General features: G+C 42.9%; 1 protein-coding gene across 1 annotated transcript in view; it reads right to left on the bottom strand.

The window, feature by feature from the left end:
- Positions 1 to 18,730, bottom strand: part of Slc25a20 (solute carrier family 25 member 20) — a 46,775-nt gene that overhangs the window by 16,940 nt on the left and 11,105 nt on the right. The window contains exon 3 of the mRNA XM_008853225.3: positions 8,261 to 8,388. Coding sequence (XP_008851447.1) covers positions 8,261 to 8,388 — 128 coding nt within the window. The remainder of the gene's footprint in view (positions 1 to 8,260; positions 8,389 to 18,730) is intronic.

Genomic DNA, 18,730 nt, shown 5'->3' with positions numbered 1-18,730 from the left:
GCCATGTGGGTGCTGGGAATCAAACCTGGGTCTTCTGCAAGAACAACCACTGTTCTTAACCACTGAGCCATCTCTTCAGCCCCTATGCCCATTCTTTTAAAACTAGCTGTGACTCGAAGTTCCTCTGATAAGCCATAGTTCCACCTCCTTCCCATGCTCTGTGGAAGGAGTCAAAGGGGCAGGACTATGGAGGTTAAACTAGAAAAACCACAAGGCCGCTTTCTCACCATTTTTTTGTGGCTGTTGGGAACCCACCAGACTTATGTTTAGGTGTGGACTTTCAAGCACAGCTGTGAATGGGGTAGTCGCCATTTTTGGAACAGAGCTCCTGGAAAGGCAGGGTTGGGTAATGCCCCACCAGTCTCAGGGGCTCCTCCCTGGGTGAGATGAGGAGCACATTAGGAAAAAGGAGTGGAGCTACTGCCATATTGAGCACAGGCCAATGCAGAGCGAGAGACACCAGGGGCAGGAGATGGTGTTGGGAGCCAAAAGGCCAGAAGAAAAACATCTTTATGGTCTTGAGAAAAGACAGCCTTATGGTTTCCTGCAAATCTCTATGGCCTTGAGAAAAGACAGCTTTATGGTTTTCTGTAAGTTTCTATAAGATAGCACTTAGTTAAAGAATGTAGAAAAACAACTTTGTGACCCAGGCTAAGTCAGCCTTGAGAAATGTTTTATGCTCACCATAGCAGTTAGCAGATGTTCCTTTAGGATAAGAAATAAACCTCCCTAGCTATAGCATCCAATTAGCGTCTGCCCAGCACTTTCCTTCTCCTCACCTTCCCCCTCCCAACTACCAGTATATATGTCTGCTGCTTTCAAATAAAATTTTGAGGCTTGATCAGATCCTTGTCTTGCCTCCATTTCCTCGCATTCCTTGTTTGTTTCATTCCTTCAGGTTATTCTCCCAACCCCCCAACGTTGAAGCCCCGCAGGGCCGGGGCACCCTAGCTCAGAAAAATGTTATTGAATAGGTTAATGCTGTTGTAATGAAATGCTTCTTTTAATTAAAAAAAATAAATAACTGAGCGATCATGTGATAGTCTGCCAAAGTGGTTGCACCAATTTATTTATTTACTTACTTATTTATTTATTTATTTATTTATGTCTTTTTGAGACCAAGTCACGCCAGCCAGAGCCCCAACTGGCCTGGAACTCACTATATAGACCACCAGGCTGGCTTTGATCTCACAGAGATCTGCCTGCCTCTGCCTCCTGAGTGCTGAGACTAAAGGCATGTGCCACTACTCCCAGTGGCTGCACCAATTTATATCAACAAATAAATCTTCTAGGTCTGGTGGTGGAGGTCTATAATCTTAGTTACTTGGGAACCTGAGGCAAGAAGATCTTTTAAGTTCAAGGCCTCCCTGGGCTATAGAATGACTTGAAGGCCAGCCTAGGAATCACTGTCTCAAAAATAAAAAGTTAAAAAAAAGAGGAAAACTGGGTTGTAGCTATAACTAAGTGGTATAATGCTTATCCAGCATGTGTGAGGTCCTAGGTCAATCCCTAGTGCTAGTTTTTTGTTTTGTTTTGTTTTATTTTTTTGTCTTTTTGAGACAGGGTCTCCCTATGGCCCCACCTGTCCTGGAACTTACGATGTAGACCAGGCTGGCCTTGAACTCACAGAGATCCACCTGCCTCTGCCTCCCAAGTGCTGGGATTAAAGGCGTGCACCACCACGCCCGGCGACTATTTAAGTATAAAGCTATTCAGAGAGCTGTAATCATTGCTAATTGCCAGACAGTTTTCCCCAAAAACAAACAGCCACTCTGCCCCTGAGCCTGACCCAGGTGGCATAAGAGACTTGTCTTCATACATACAGTTTCTCAGTCTCAGGTCATGCTGCTGTCCCTCTCAGCAAGGCCCCAGGTCACCAAACCCTATGGGGCTTTCCTCTAAATGGGATCTTGTATGTACACAGAACACCATGTAGACACTGTGACCCCCATTCCAGGGAGGTACCTGTGAGAGCTGGGCCTTCCTATACTCCTTTCCACACCAAAGACCACTGCAGGGAGGTAAATGCAGCAGGGCAGACAGGATTATGGGGATAGGTTCCTAAGTGCCTCAATGTACTCCTACAAAAAGGCTGCTTCTCTGAGTGCAAATATAAGTAATTATATGGGAACACAGCCCATAAGTATGCCCTCGTACAGCTGTGAGTTGGCACACATATCAAAAGACCACCAAGTGTTCAGAGAAAACATCAAAAAGATCATTCGCCATGATCAAGTAGGCTTTATTCTAGACATGCAGGGCTGGTTCTATATACGCAAGTCAACAAACGTCATTAATCATATAAATGGACTCAAAGACAAAAACCACATCGTCATCTCAATAGATGCAGAAAAGCCTTTTGACAAAATTCAGCATGTATTTATGTTCAAAGTCCTAGAAGGAACTGGACTGGAGGGACTATACTTCAACATAATTAAAGCTATATACAACAAACCCACAATCAACATCATTCTAAATGGAGACAAACGGGAAGCATTCCCATTAAAATCAGGAACCAGACAAGGATGTCCACTATCTCCACTTCTCTTCAACATAGTGCTTGAAACTCTTGCTAGAGCAATAAAACAGGAGAAGGAAATTAAAGGAGTACTAATTGGAAAGAAGTGATCAAACTATCACTTTTTGCAGATGATATGATATTACACCTAAGAGATCCCAAAAGTTCCACCAGAAAACTCCTAGAACTGATCAATACTTTCAGTATAGTGGCAGGTTATAAAACCAATCTACAAAAATCAGTAGCCTTTCTATATACCAATAACAAGCAATTGGAGAAAGAATACAGGGAAATGCTCCCATTCACAATTGCTGCAAAAAAAGTAAAGTATCTTGGAATAAATCTGACCAAAAACATCAATGAAAATTTTAAATTGTTAAAGAAATTGAAGAAGATACCAGGAGATGGAAGGACATCCCATGTTCATGGATTGGAAGAATATTGTGAAAATGGCCATCCTACCAAAAACAATACATAGATTCAATGCAATCCCAATCAAATTCTCAATGACATACTTAACAGAATTAGAAAGAACCATCCTTAAATTCGTATGGAAGCTCAAAAGACCCCGGATAGCCAAAGCAACCCTGAGCAAAGAGCAATGCTGGGGGTATTACTATACCAGATCTCAAAGTATACTACAGAGCTATAGTCATAAAAACAGCATGGTAGCCAGGCGTGGTGGCACACACCTTTAATCCCGGCACTGGGGAGGCAGAGGCAGGTGGATCTCTGTGAGTTCAAGGCCAACCTGGCCTATATAGTGAGTTCCAGGACAGCTGGGGCTACAGGGAGACCCTGTCTATTGCCTGCATGTAGGTAAGTGCACCCATGTCATGCAACCAGTGTCCTTAACCACTGAACCATCTCCCCAGCCCGGAAAAGCATTTTCTAAATCAGACAGAAGTTGCTCAGGAATTAAGGTCAGCAATCAACAAGTGGGACCTCAATAAACTAAAAATCTTCTGTACAGCCAAACAATCAATCAAAAAAGTGAAGAGAAAACCCACAGAATGGGAAAAAAACTTCACCAGTGACACACCTGACATGACAGAGGTTTAACATCCATAATCTATAAAGAACTCAAAAAACAAAGAATTGAGAAACTAAATGACCCAATTAAAAGATGGGCTAAAGATCTAAACAGAGAGTTCTCAAAGAAAGAAAGATAGCTAAGAAATATCTCAAAAAGTGTTCAACATTGTTAGTAATTAGGGAAATGCAAATAAAAACCACCCTAAGGCATCACCTTACCCCAATCAGACTGGCTAGAATCAAGAGAACCAATGATACCAAATGCTGGCGAGGATGTGGAGAAAATTGCTGGTGGGACTGAAAATTCATGCAACCTCTATGGAAAACAGTGTGGAGAGAGCCGGGTGTGGTGGTGCACGCCTTTAATCCCAGCACTTGGGAGGCAGAGGCAGGCAGATCTCTGTGAGTTCAAGGCCAGCCTGGTCTACATAGTAAGTTCCAGGACAGCTGGGGCTACAGGGAGACCCTGTCTCAAAAAGACTGAAAAAAAAAAAAAAACTAAAAACGGGGCTGGAGAGATGGTTCGGTGCTTAAGAACACTGACTTTTCTTGCAAAAGACCCAGGTTCAAATCCCAGCACCCACATGACAGCTAACAACTGTGAGTAACTCCAGTTCCAAGGGATCTTCTGTCCTCCTCCGGCATTGTACGACACAGGTGCACTTACGTACATGCAGGCAATATACACATACACATAAAATAAAAATAATAAATAAGGGCCGGGTGTGGTGGCACATACCTTTAATCCCAGCACTTGGGAGGCAGAGGCAGGCGGATCTCTGTGAGTTCGAGGCCAGCCTGGTCTCCATAATGAATCCAGGTCAGCTAGGGCTACAGGAAGACCCTGTCTCAAAAAATAATAAATAAATAAATTAAATAAATAAATAAATAAAATATTTTTTATGTATTTCATTCCCTTTTATTAGTTAAATAATTAAATACTGGAGAGATGTCTCAGAGGTTAAGAGCACTTGCTGCACTTCTAGAGAACCTAAGTTCATTTGCCAACACCCACATGACAGCTAACAATGATCCATTCCAGTTCCAGGGGATCTGATGTGCTCTTCTGACCTCCAGTGACAATGCATGTAGAAGGTACATATACATACATGCACCAAAAGGACTCGTAAACATAAAATATAGTTTTTTAAAAATTTATGTATATGAATGTTTTGCCTACATGTATGTAAATGCTCCCTTAGGTGGAATGCCTGTGAAAGCCAGTTTAAAAGCATATTGAAGAGGATGCATCAGATTGGATATGCCAGGAAATTCTATGGTAACAACTGTAAGGTTTAAGTACCTTGCCCAAAAGCAAAGTAAAATAAACAGCAACAGATATCTTTCTTTTACACACTGTATGTCCATTGTTGGCTGCCTGTTTCTTTATTCCACATTCCCTTTGTTCATATAGATGAAACTTATAAAAGAAAAGGAGCCAGGAGCTCTTCCCAAGCCCGTGTGACCCCTGAGGAACAGATCCTCAAATGGCCTTAAGAATAAAAATAATTTGGTTTACCTGGGCCAATGGCATGGTCTTAAACACCCCAAAGGAAAGTATAACCAAAGAGTAAAGTCATCAGCATATTTCTTTAAGAGTTCAAAGGATTACACTTCCCAGACAATAGGCTTAAGTCTATATAAAAAGTTATTTAGACAATTATTTCTCATTGATAATTTTGTTCCTATTCAGAAAGTGCTGCTCAGATGTAAGACTTCAAATATTGGTTTCCAATGCTGTAGTGCCCACCTGTAGCTAAGGGAGACAACCTGGTGTTGTTCTAAAATGATGGCTAAATTTGTTTTCTCTCCTTATCTAGAAGCCTTTGAGAGAGAATTGACACTGATTCTAACCACTCCAACAGCTATCAAAATACCTGAAAACAAATCCTGAATCCATCACTCTAGAGTCCAGCCTTGGGAGACAAAAGAAAAATGAGGAGCCCAATAGAGGGATGATTTTGGAAGCCCTTGTCAAGAAATTCCAATGGACTCTCATATGAACATTTGAAAATTGTCCTACTCTGACTTTTTTCTAGTTCCCTGCCTAGAATTTGTAATGCTAATTATTCTTGCCTTTACTTCTCCTTCACACACACAAAAAAGTTATGCAATTTGAGAGTCTTTTAGGTAGAACCACTGAAGGGGTACCCCAATTGCCTCACCCTGGGTCCCTGTTCAGCATAGAAGAAGCCAGAGCGGTCTGTGTCCAGATTCCCTAACCACAAGTTGGGTAACCTCTTCAGAGGATGGTGTGATAAGAATAGGAGGTAGGAATTGACTAGGCATTTAGGGTAAAAAGACCCCAAAGAAAAGTAGCCAGTTTTTTGGCTAAAAGTCACAATGTCCTTGGGCCTCTTAGCAACACCCTCCATTCCAAAGGCCAAAAATACTAAAGTATTTGGGAGCTTTTATCTAATCCTTAAAAGATTTTAGGGTTACCTCTTCAGAGTGGGGAATGTTAGGGTAGCAAAAAGCCCCACAAAAAAAAGAAGAAGAAAGTATATGAAGTTATCAGAAAAAAGTGATGGCGAGATATGGGAGGAGTTGGAGGGGAGAGAGTGAGCATGGATTTGATCAAAACACCTTATATGCATGTATGAAATTCTCAATAAATTATTTTTTAAAAAAAAGAAAAGAACTTGATGTTAAAAGACCTTTATTTGCATCTTCAGCCCTCACTCTGCCGGCTATGGACTGAAGTAGTAAGAGAACACCACCATGTGGCACCCTGGCTTCCTCCCTTGAGCTCCTGGACACCAAGTCTGGCCAGCCTTGGTGGTTCCTGTGTTTCTGCAGCCTCCCAGGCTCAGGACACCTTGTCAACCCAAGGAATTCACTCAAAATTCCCCTGTACCCTGAGAAGCTTGTACATTAACTAGTTTTAAAATATTGAGCTATAATTCTGACTCAATTGTCTCTTTATACCCCAAACCAACACTAAAAATTTACTAAAAGAAAATATACAGGGGCTGGGAATGTACTGCAGTTGGTAGGCTGCACAAGGCCCTGTGTCCAATTCCCAGCACTGCATAAAACCAAGAGTGGAGGTACACAACTATAATCCCAGGACTCCAGAGGTAGAGGCAAGAGGATCAGAAGTTCCTTGGCTACATCTACATAGGGAATTTGAGGCCAGTCTAAGCTATGTGAGACCCTGTCTCAAAGAAAAGAAAAGAAAAGAAAGAAAGAGAAAGGGGGAGAGAAAAGAGGGAGGGAGGGAGGGAAGGGAGTCAATAAATATGAAATATGGCAAATATTTATGAAGATGCATTATGAAACATTATGTTGTATGGTGATCTAAAAAATGAACAAAATGCTTAAAACTCTGCTGGAAGGAAGGAAGGAAGGAAGGAAGGAAGGAAGGAAGGAAGGAAGGAACGAAAACAATGAAACAATGGACAGGGATGTAGGGATGTATATGCTAAGCATATTCTATCAATGAGCAACACTCCCAGATGCCTGTATATTCCAAATATTAAAATGTGATTTGGGGGACATGATGACATACATCCTTAATCCTACCACTTGAGACCAGGCTGGGGGACATAGCTCAGTGATAGAGTACTTGCCTAGCATGCCCATAGCCCTGGTTCAATCCCCAGTACCACACAGGTACATAAAATAAATAAAGGGCCGGCCAGGTGAAAACACATGCCTTTGACCCCAAGCAGAGGCAGGTTGATCTCCGTGAATTCGAGCCATCCTGTAAAAAAAGAAAAGAAACAAAAAAGCAGGTGTGGTGGTTTATACCTATAATCACAGCTCTTAGGAGGCTGAAGCAAGAGAATTGCCTCAAGTTCAGAGCCATCCTGGTCTATACAACAAGTATTAGGCCAGTTAGGGAGGGGAACATAGCAAGACCCTATACCAAAAAATAAAAAGTCAAGCATGGTGGTACCTGCTTGTAAGCCCAGCACTTGGGAAGTGAACATAGGAAGATCAGTTGTTCAAGGCCAGCCTAGACTATATGAGACCCTATCTGAAAAAAAAAAAAGTTCAATGAGTTCAAGGCCAGCTTTGGCTACATAGTGTGTTCAACTAGAATTACATTATAAGATCCTGTCTCAAAAAAGAACAGCAAAGAACAAAAAAAACTTACTTGACTTTAAAGCAGAAACCAATATTTTTAATCATTACAATTATAATCATGTTATAAAAATGAAATAGAACAAAAGTTGAACCCCTCTCTGAACTAGGTAACAGAAAACAAGGCTGCTTTTCTAGTTACCCCAGCACCAGGCACCAGTCACAGTATCTGACACACATTTTAGCATTCAGCTTCCCAAATCGCCATGTGCAGTGGGGATTTACTAACAATAAGAAATCATGACTACCTGGCAAGGAAGCAGAGGAGGACTTTTTCCTTCCTTTACCCTTTCAGTTCACAGGACAAAGGAAACTCAGGTACTCTTTTCACACGGAACTACCAGTCAACCCTGTGGACCCATGAGACAGCCTGTTTGCTAAGACTTGACTTTTTTTTTTCCTTTTTTTGGTCTTTTTGAAGCAGGGTCTCCCTGTAGCCCCAGCTGTCCTGGAACTCACTATGCAGACCAGGCTGGCCTTGAACTCAGAGAGATCCGCCTGCCTCTGCCTCCCAAGTGCTAGGACTACAAGCATGCACCACCATGCCTGGCTAAGACTTTTAACATACACCACACCTCCAAGAACAGTACTGAGTGCCCCAGGCCTGAAAATACTTACCTAAGCACATCCTCTGGAGATTTCTGTTGTAGTCTCTTTCCCAAACCAAACCCAAAGAAGCACACAGCAAACATGGGAGTGACCCCGATGATGGGCGCAGCCATGCCCCGATATAGCCCTGTGATGCCCTGCAAGGAATCACAGAAGCAGAATCTGTTTTCAGATACTATTATCAGATACTATTATTTTCCCTCTCTCTCTCTCTCTCTCTCTCTCTCTCTCTCTCTCTCCCCTCCCCCTCTCCTTTCAGTGGTGGAGATCAAACCACTAAGCTGTACCCCCAACTTACTATCACCACTGAAACAGGGAAGCCATGTATCCTGTGACCAATGGCTTCCTTCATTTCTCTTCACCTCTTCTCTGAGCACAGAAATCTCTCTTCTTTATATATGTGTGTGTGTGTGTGTGTGTGTGTGTGTGTGTGTGTGTGTTTATGTGTGTGTATATGTGTATGTATTTGGGTGCTCATGTGTGTGCCAGTGTGCATGGAGGTCACATGGGTGTTGTTCTTTAGGCACTATCCACCTTTATTAAAATTCATGTATAAGTATGTATATGTGTCTGTGTGAGTGTATGCCACAAGTGGTGTGTGCATGCCTAGAAAAGGATATCAGATCTCCCTGCAGCTAGAGTTATAGGTAGTTGTGATTACAGACAGGTGTCACCATATCTGGCTTTGTTTTTTCCTTTTTATCCTTTTCTTGGGGAGGGGGCTTTTAAAAGGAAGAAAATATCTATATCATAAATCACAAATAATTGTCCTCCTGAAAAGTCCTACTGAAGAAACTAAAAAGATTTTCCATTCCAGAAGGTAATTGGACAATATGTAGCATGGCATTTGTTTTCATATGGAAATTCTCTGTCTAGGGCCTTGGAAGATAGGTCAACAGGTAAAGGTAAGGTGCTTGCTATGTAAGCATGAAGAGCTTAACTGCCCCCCTCAGCCCCATCACCCATGAAAAAGGCCAAGAACACATCTGTAGTTCCAAGCACTGGGAAGCAGGGACAGGAGGATCCCCAGGGCTCACTGGCCAGCTAGTCTAGCTTTAGTGAGGTTCAGGTTCAGTAAGAGGCCCTCAAAAATTAATCACAGAAAATAAGCTAACAGGGCTGGCAAGATGGCTCAGTGGGTAAAGGCGCTTGCCACCAAGTCTTACAATCTGAGGTCAAACCCCAGGACTCACATGGTAGAATGAGAGAATTGGCTCCTATGTAAGTTGTCCCCTGACCTCCACATGCTTGGCTCCACATGTACACACACACACACACACACACACACACACACACACACACACACACAAAGGAATTTTAATGTAGAGAGGGATAGAGGAGTCACTCAACCTCAACCTCTGGCTTCTACATGTATACACAAGCACATGCGCACACACACAAACAAGAGCTTCATTAAATTCTTGGCTTAGAAATATATAGTAAGGAAATACTCAGAGATACAAAAACAAAAACAAAGAACACACATAGCCTCAAGCACTTATATAGTGCCAAATATTAGGAACAAAAGTAAAGGCTGACAAGTATGAGTTCCATAAACAGACGGGAAGTCACACTGTAACCTGAGCTGACCACAGAAGCTATAGCAATGTGGGGTGCAGGACTGCATTCCCAGCATTCCTCAAGAGGCTAAAGCAAGAAGTTCAGAGCTCAAGGGCAGCTGGGACTACAGAGTGAGAGCCTGTCTCAAAAGCAAAACAAACAAAATAAAACAAACCTAGGATGTACAATGTGATCTAATTTCTTTAGGGAAAAAATGACAAGTGATTAAGAAATTTTATTCTCTACAATTTTTTGTTTGCTTCTTCTGTTTTTTGGTGGTTCTGAGGATAAAACTCAAGGTTTTATACATGCTAAGAGCATACTCTACCACTAAACAATACCCCCAGATCCTGTACTTTCCAAATATTAAGAGGTGATTTGAAACCAGGTGTGTTGAAACCAGGCATGGAGGCACATGCCTTTAATCCTAGCACTTGGGGGGCAGAGGCAGGAGGATCTCTGTGAGTTTGAGGCCAGCCTGGTCTACATAGCAAGTTCCAGGACAGGGGAAACCCTGTCTCAAAAAGACCAAAAAAAGATGTGATTTGAGGGCCAGGGGTGGTGGTCCACACCTTTAATCCCAGTGTTGAGGGGGGGGCGGGGTAGATGCAGGCGGATCTCTGTGAGTGCTAGTGTGGTCTACATAGAGTTCCAGGCCAGTTGTGGGTACAGGTAGACCCTGTCTCAAAAAAAAAGTTGTGATTTGAGCTGAGGATATAGCTCAGTTGATAGAGTGCTTGCCTAACATGCATAAAAACCCTGAATTCAATCACCAGCACTGCATAAATTAAGCATAGTGACACAGTTCTCTAACCCTAGCATTTGGGTAGTGGAGACAGGAGGATCAGAAGTTCAAGGTTATATCCTTGGCTATTCAGTGAATTTGAGGACAACCTGGGATACATAAGACCCTGCCTCAAAGTGCCAGGCCAGCCAGGTTTACATAGTAAGAGTGACATCCGCTGGGCATGGTGGCACACACCTTTAATCACAGCACTTGGGAGGCAAAGGCAGGCGGATCTCTGTGAGTTTGGGGCCAGCCTGGTCTACATAGTGAGTTCCAGGACAGCTGGGGCTACAGGGAGACCCTGTCTCAAAAAGACAAACAAAAAAAAAAAAGAGTGACATCCTATCTCAAAAAACAAAAAAGGGCTGAAGATGGTTCAGCATTTAAAAGCACTGGCTGCCCTTCCAGAGGACCCAAGTTCAGTTCTCAATACCCAGGTGGTAGCTAACAAAAATCAGTAAATCCAGTTCCAGGGAATCTTATGCCCTCTTCTGGCCTCCTTGGGCACTGCACACACATGGTGCATCTACATGCAGGCAAAACACTCATACACACAAAATAAAAATAAATAAAATGTTGTTTTTTATTTATTTTTCTTTTTTTTTTTTTTCGGTCTTTTTGAGACAGGGTCTCCCTGTAGCCCCAGCTGGCCTGGAACTCACTATGTAGATCAAGCTGGCCTTGAATCCACAGAGATCCACCTGCCTCTGCCTTCTGAGTGCTGGGATTAAAGGCGTGTGCCAGCATGCCCAGCTTATAAAATGTTTTGTTTTGTTTTGTTTTGTTTTTGGTCTTTTTGAGACAGGGTCTCCCTGTAACCCCAGCTGTCCTGGAACTCACTATGTAGATCAGGCTGGCCTTGAACTCACAGAGATCTGCCTGCCTCTGCCTCCCAAGTGCTGGGACTAAAGGCGTGCGCCACCACACCCAGCTGCAAAAATATTTTTAAAAACAGAGGGAATCTGTATTAGTCCAAAAACCTACTGAAAAATTACACATACAATATCTCTACATGTGTCTGTGTGTATAGCTGAAGGCTATATAACGAGAAACAGTGTCAGACAGGAGAAACCTTCCTTTGAGTTGTTGGCCAGGGTAGTCCAAGAGGCTCCCAAAATTACAAAAGCTATAGCCCTTCATTGCCTCCCAGAACTTGAAGGTAAGACCCTATTGTTGAAGACAGGACATACTTTGGACACAGGATTTGGAGCAATGGAGCTAGAACTGACTTGAGGCCACCTCCCCTGAAGGCTAGCCCATCTCATAGCTTTGGAGAGCACTATGCAAGCTACTAAGGGAGAATGTCAATCTATGGTCCAACCCCAGCTTCAAGGCCTAAAAATTACATCAATGACTGGCACAGCAAACAACATTGGTGTAGTGATGGCACTTTTATCTTGGGGGTAATCAACAGCTCCATAATTGGACTTAAAGCCCACTCAATGGGAGAAAACTCATGTGGTGCTGTAAATCTAGCCAAATACACATAGCTGGAGAGGTCACAGATCTTAGAGAAAACCCCAAGCTTCGCACATCCCTAGACAAATGTAATTTATTACTATGTGCAAAATATTTATAGACAAGTATCCCAGTCACCACCCATCAAAGAAGCTTCTTTTTCAACAGAGATTATTACAGAGTTCCACAACTGGTCACACACAGAGATTGTCTGTGAATTGCCCAAGCCTAAGTGGCACATCTACAATACAACCTCTTCCTACACCTAAGGTTCACAAAACATAGAACAAGGGATGACAAGAACACTAATGCATCTTTCAATTCCCATCAATGAAGTTTCCTCATGCAACAGAGGGCCAGGAACACAAAAGATCACAAATGGCCAAAACGTAGAGAATAAGAAGAGTCTACAAAGTGTGGGTCCTTGGACAGAACTCCTGTCCACCTACCCAAGGCTCAGGGACCATTGCAAAAGAGGGAGAAAGACTGTAAGCAGAGAAGTGGTGCATGACCATATGCAAATACAGTCCTACAGGTTCCTAGGACCCTTCTTATATGAACCTACAGCAATGGTGTCAGCATTCACAAGACCCATACAAACTTAAGCAGACAAAAACCCAGCATAGAACTGTGGAAATGGACAGCAGGCCCCAATCTTAGTTGAAGAATTATTGGCAGCTGATTACTGCTGAGTAAGGAAGAGATGATCTTCTTAAAGGGACTCTAGATAAGCTGACTAGACCTCAGTGAATGAACTTGCACTGAGGGACATCTAGGGACACTAACTTGACATGATAGGCCTTAACACAAATGACAGAATGTATGAACGCCAGTGAGGGGGCTATGGGAGGGGTCCAATGGGGAAGGGGATATAAAGATGATTAAGATGTTCTATAAGAAACACACAAAAATTCAATAAAAATTTTTTTTTTAAAAACACAGCACTGGTTGCTTGTGCAGAGGACCAAGGTTTGATTCCCAGCACCTACATGGTTGCTAACAACCATCAATAACTCTAGTTCCAGTGGATCTGACACCCTCTTCTGACCTCCATGGGCACTGCATGATACAGGTACACTTACATACATGAAAGCAATACATTCATATACATACAATAAAAATACAATTTTTTTTAAAAAAAGAAAGGGGGCTAGAGAGATGGCTCAGCAGTTAAGAGCACTGGCTACTCTTACAGAAGACCCAGATTCAAATCCCAGCACCCACATGATAAATAACAACCTTTTGTAACTCCAGTTCCAGAGGATCTGATGTCCTCTTCTGGTCTCCACAGGTACCACAATACACCAGTATACTTACATACATGAAAACATAACACTCATATACATAAAATAAAAATAAATTTAAAAAAAGTTAAAAAATAAAGAAGGAAAGAGAAAAAAAGTGATTTTTTTAAAAAAACTGGACATAGTGGCTCCTGGATGTAATCTCAGCACCTGGGAGGCCAAGGCAGGAGCACTGACATAATTCTGAGGCCAGCCTGGGTTACAGAGTGAGACCCTGACTTGAAAACCAGGGCTGCAGAGCCAGAAGTGGTGGTGCACAGCTTTAATCCCAGCTCTCCAGAGACAGAGGAAGGCAGATCTCTGTGAGATCAAGGCCAGCCTGGTCTATATACTGAGTTTCAGGCCAGCTGGGGCTACGGGGAGATCCTATCTCAAAAAAGAAAAAACAGAAAACAAAAAAATCAGGGCTGCAATGCTCAGTGAAAGAGGATGATGTTCCCTAATAGAGGAAGGGGTATGGGGAGAGCAACTACTCTCCCTGCTAGAACCTCAAAACAAGTTCCCAAGTGCTGCAGTAACAGGAAGCCCCAGAGCTCTCACACCCAGCAGGTGGGGGATGCAAAATGTATGGCTGTTTGGGAAAGTCTATTAAAACAATCAAGTTAGGCATGGTGGTGCATGCCTTTAGTTCCAGCACTCAGCAGACAGTGGCAGGTGGATCTCTGCGAGATTGAGGTCAGCCTGGTCTACCTAGCAAGTTCCAGGCCAGCTGGGGGCTACAGGGAGATCCTGTCTCAAAAAACAACAAAAACAAAAACCACAACAATAAAGCAGCACTGCAGAGAAGATTCAGTGGGTAAGAGCACTCCTAAGGATCTGAGTTTGAATTCCCAACACAAACATTAAAAGCCAGGGATGGCTGCACTTGCCTGTAACCCAGGTGTTGAGGGCTGGAGACAGGTGGATACTATGAGTTTTCTAGCCAGTCAGTCAAAATGGTGAGCTTCTGGTGAAGGAGACATATTGTCTCAATGAAATAAAGTGGAGAGTGAGAGATACAAAACATACCATATCCTCCTCTGGCATCTGCATTCACACACACCTTCATACTTATGTGCACCCCCCCCACACACACACAACTGAAAAAAATAGCCAGGTGTGGTGGCAAATATAATTTTTTAATATAATTTTTTTAGAATTATTTTTATTTATGTATATGGGTATGCATCTGTGTGAGTGTATGCTACATGTGTGTGAGGGTGCCTATGGAGGCCAGAAGAGGGTGTCTGGAGATGGAGTTATAGGCAGTTATGAGTCACCCCACATTGGTGCTAGGAACAGAACTAGGATCCCCTGTAAGAGCAGGAAGCTCTCTTAACTACTCAGCCATCTCTCTAGTTTGGTCATACATCTTTAATCCCAGAACTCATTAGGCAGTGGCAGGGGGATATCTGTGAAAATGAGGCCAGCCTGTTCTACATAGTGAGTTCTAGGCCAGTCAGGGTTACATAGTGAGACCCTAACTCAAAACAACAAAACAAAACAAAAATCTAGACATAGTTATGCATGCCTATAATCCTAGCACTCAGGAGGTAGAGAGGCAGGAGGATCAGAAGTCGAAGGTCATCCTCAGCTACCTAGCAAGTTTGAAGCCACTGTGGAATACAAAGCCAAAAGCGGCTCCAAGATTTAAAGTGACACACATTTTTCCTCTGCAGTCTCAGCCAAGGCGCTTCTGCCATCTAGTGTCCGACTGCTGTAAAAACATCTAAAACTACAACAATAACAACAACAACAAAATAATAATAATAAAGGACTGCTGGGCCTGGTGGCAAAGACCGGTAATCCTAGCTGCTGAAGCAGAAGAATACCAAGTTTAAGGCCTACTCTGGCCACTTAGCAAGAGAGATCTTGTCTCAAAATTCATTCAAAAAAGAAAAAAAATTTTTTTTGCAGACAGGATCTACCATGTCACCTTGGTTGGCCTGGAACTCCCTGTAGACCAGGATGGCCTAGAATTCACAGAGATCTACCTGCCTCTGCCTCCCAGAGTACTGGTAATGAAGGCCTGCACCACCACATCTAGCACATAAAAAATAATTTTTTAAAAAGTTGGGATGGGGGGCTGGAAAGATAACTCAGTGGTTAAAAGTGTGTACTACTCTTGTAGAGGACCCAAGATCAGTTTCCAGCACCCATGAAGGCAGCTCACAATCACCTGTGACTCTAGCTGCAGGGGATCCAAAACCCTCTCCTGAACTCTGTGGGCACCTACACTCACATGCACATACTTACAGAGACACACATAACTAAAAATAAAGGGGCTGGAGAGATGGCTCAGCAGTTAAGAGCACTGACTACTCTTGCAGAAGACCCGGGTTCGATTCCCAGCACCCGCATGGCAGCTATGACATGTCCTTAACTCCAGTTCCAGGTGAATCCAAAGCCCTCTTCTGACCTCTGTGGCATTGCACGACACGGGTGCACTCACATACATGCAGGCAATACACTCATACACATAAAATAAAAATAAAATAAGATATTTAAAAAAAAAAAAAATAGCCGGGCGTGCTGGCACACACCTTTAATCCCAGCACTTGAGAGGGAAAGGCAGGCGGATCTCTGTGAGTTCAAGTCCAGCCTGGTCTACATAGTGAGTTCCAGAACAACTGGGGCTACTGGGAGACCCTGTCTCAAAAAAAGACCAAAAAATGAATAAATAAAAATAAATAAATAAATTTTAAACAAAGGAGGAGGGGGTTTAAGACGTAGCTCAGTAGTACAGCATTTGCTTTCCATATACATAGCCCCGAGTTTTGTGAAAAGAAAAAAAAAATGTGATTTTTGTTAAGACTGTATATCAATTTTTCATCAGTACACTTTGATAATCAAAAAAACACGTAATAGAGTTGGGGATTTAGAAGAGGGGTAAAGCAACTGCCTAGCATATCTGAGCCCTGGGTTCAATCCCCATTACTGCAAAAAGAAAAAAAAACAGAAATATAACTGTGTAGAAGTGAATAAATAATTAGATAGACAGGCAGATGGATATCACAACCAAACAAGATAGAAAACCAGGGGCTGGCCAGGCATGGTGGCGCACATCTTTAATCCCAGCACTCGGGAGACTGAGGCAGGCGGATCTCTGTGAGTTCAAGGCCAGTCTGGTCTACATAGTGAGTTTCAGGCTAGCTGTGACTACAGGGAGACCCTGTCTCAAAAAAAAAAGAAAAAAAAAAACCAGGGGCTGGAAAGACGGCTTAGCAGTTAAGAGTCCTTGTTGCTTTTCCAGAGGACTCAGGTTTGGATCTCAGTACCCACATAGCCAACTGTCCATAACTCCATTTCCAGGGGATCTGATGCTCTCTTGTGATCTCCATGGGCACCAGGAACACACATACATGTAGGCAAAACATTCGTGCACATAAAATAATAAGTGAAATAATTTTTTTAAAGATAGAAAACCAGCCAGGCGTGGTGGCGCACGCCTTTAATCCCAGCACTCAGGAGGCAGAGGCAGGTGGATCTCTGTGAATTCAAGGCCAGCCTGGTCTACATAGTGAGTTCCAGGACAGCTGGGGCTACAGGGAGACCCTGTCTCAAAAAGACAAAAAACAAAACACAATAGAAAACCAGGGTTGGAGAGATGGCTCAGTGGTTAAGAGCACTGGCTGTTCTTGCAGAGGACACAGGATCAGTTTACAACACCCACATGGTGGCTATATCATATAACTCTGGTTTCAAGGGATCTACCACCTCTTCTGGTCTCCATGGGCACTGCATGCATGTGGTGCACTTATATACATGTGGGCAAAATACCCATACACATAAAATAAAAATAAATAAGCAAAGTTGGGCATGATGGCACATGCTTTTAATCCCAGCACTTGGGAGGCAGAGGCAGGCGGATCCTTGTGAATTCGAGGCCAGCCTGGTCTACATAGTGAGTTCCAGGACAGCTGGGGCTACAAGGAGACCCTGTCTCAAAAAGACAATAAATAAATAAATAAACAAGCAAAAATCAAAAAGATAGAAAACCAAGAAATGGGGACTTCTTCAGAGACAGGTCAGTCAATAAGTGCTTGCCATGCAAGCATGAGGACTGAGTTCAGATCTCTAGCATCCATGTAAAAAGCTGGATGCAGGAGCACAAGCATGTCATTCCAGTGCTGGTCAGGTAGAGACAGGAGGATCTCTGAGGTTGCTGGCTAACTAGTCTAGCTGAACTAATAAACTCCAGATTTGGTGAGTTCCTGTTTTAAAAAAATAAGATGATGAGCAATTGAATAAGACACCCTGCATCAACCTCTGGCCACCACATAGAAACAAACACAGGCATGTACATCTTTACCACATACATGCACACATACATGAACATGTACGCACAAAAAAAATTAAAAAGAAAAATAAGCAAAATAAATAGACACTAGTAGCAGTAGTAGTAATAATAGTATGTGTGGTGTGTGTTTGCATATGCATGTTCACACATATTAGGGCAAAAGTACATGCAGGTGTATGTGAGCATATGTGTGAGGCATGTGAAGGCCTGAGGTTGACATCGGCTATCTCCCTCAATCACTTTCCATTTTATATATTAAGGCAGGTCTCTCAGCTAGTCTAAGTAGGCAGCTTGCTCCAGGATTCTGCTGCCTTGCATGTACTGGGGTTGCAGGTAGGCCTTCATGTCCACCCAGTTTTTATGTGGTTTCTGGGGATCCTCCAGTCCTTACACGTATATGGCAAGCACTCTACTTGCTGAGCCAGCTTCCTCCTCTAAACAGAACTATTAATCCAACCATAGAAAAAACAAAAGTTGCAAAGGAATGAAGAGAACAGCATGGTACACTACTTGATTAAGACAAAAATTTATTTATTTATTTATTTTGGTCTTTTTGAGACAGGGTCTCCTTGTAGCCCCAGCTGTCCTGGAACTCACTATGTAAACCAGGCTGGCCTTGAACTCACAGCGATCCTGACTCTGCCTCCTGAGTGCTGGGATTAAAGGCTTGCACAACCACACCCAGCGAAAAATTCTTCTTTAAAAAGATATTTTACTGGGGCTGGAGAGATGGCTCAATGGTTAAGAACACTGACTGTTCTTGCAGAAGACCTGGGTTCAAATCCCAGCACCTACATGGCAGCTAACAACTGTCCATAACTCCAGTTCCAGGGGATCCGACAGCCTCTCCTGTCCTCTGTGGGCATTGCATGACATGGGTACACTTACCTACATGTAGGCAATACATACATATACATAAAATAAAAATAATAAAGTATTTTTTAAAAAAAAAGACATTTTATAGCCGGGCGTGGTGGCTCACGCCTTTAATCCCAGCACTTGGGAGGCAAGAGGCAGGCCTGAGTTCAAGGCCAGCCTGGTCTACAAAGTGAGTTTCAGGACAGCTGGGGCTACAGGGAGACCCTGTCTCA

Source organism: Nannospalax galili, unplaced genomic scaffold (genome assembly GCF_000622305.1).
Source record: "Nannospalax galili isolate Female #2095 unplaced genomic scaffold, S.galili_v1.0 scaffold786, whole genome shotgun sequence".
NCBI lineage: Eukaryota > Metazoa > Chordata > Mammalia > Rodentia > Spalacidae > Nannospalax > Nannospalax galili.
This window is presented reverse-complemented; position numbering and strand designations above follow the sequence as displayed.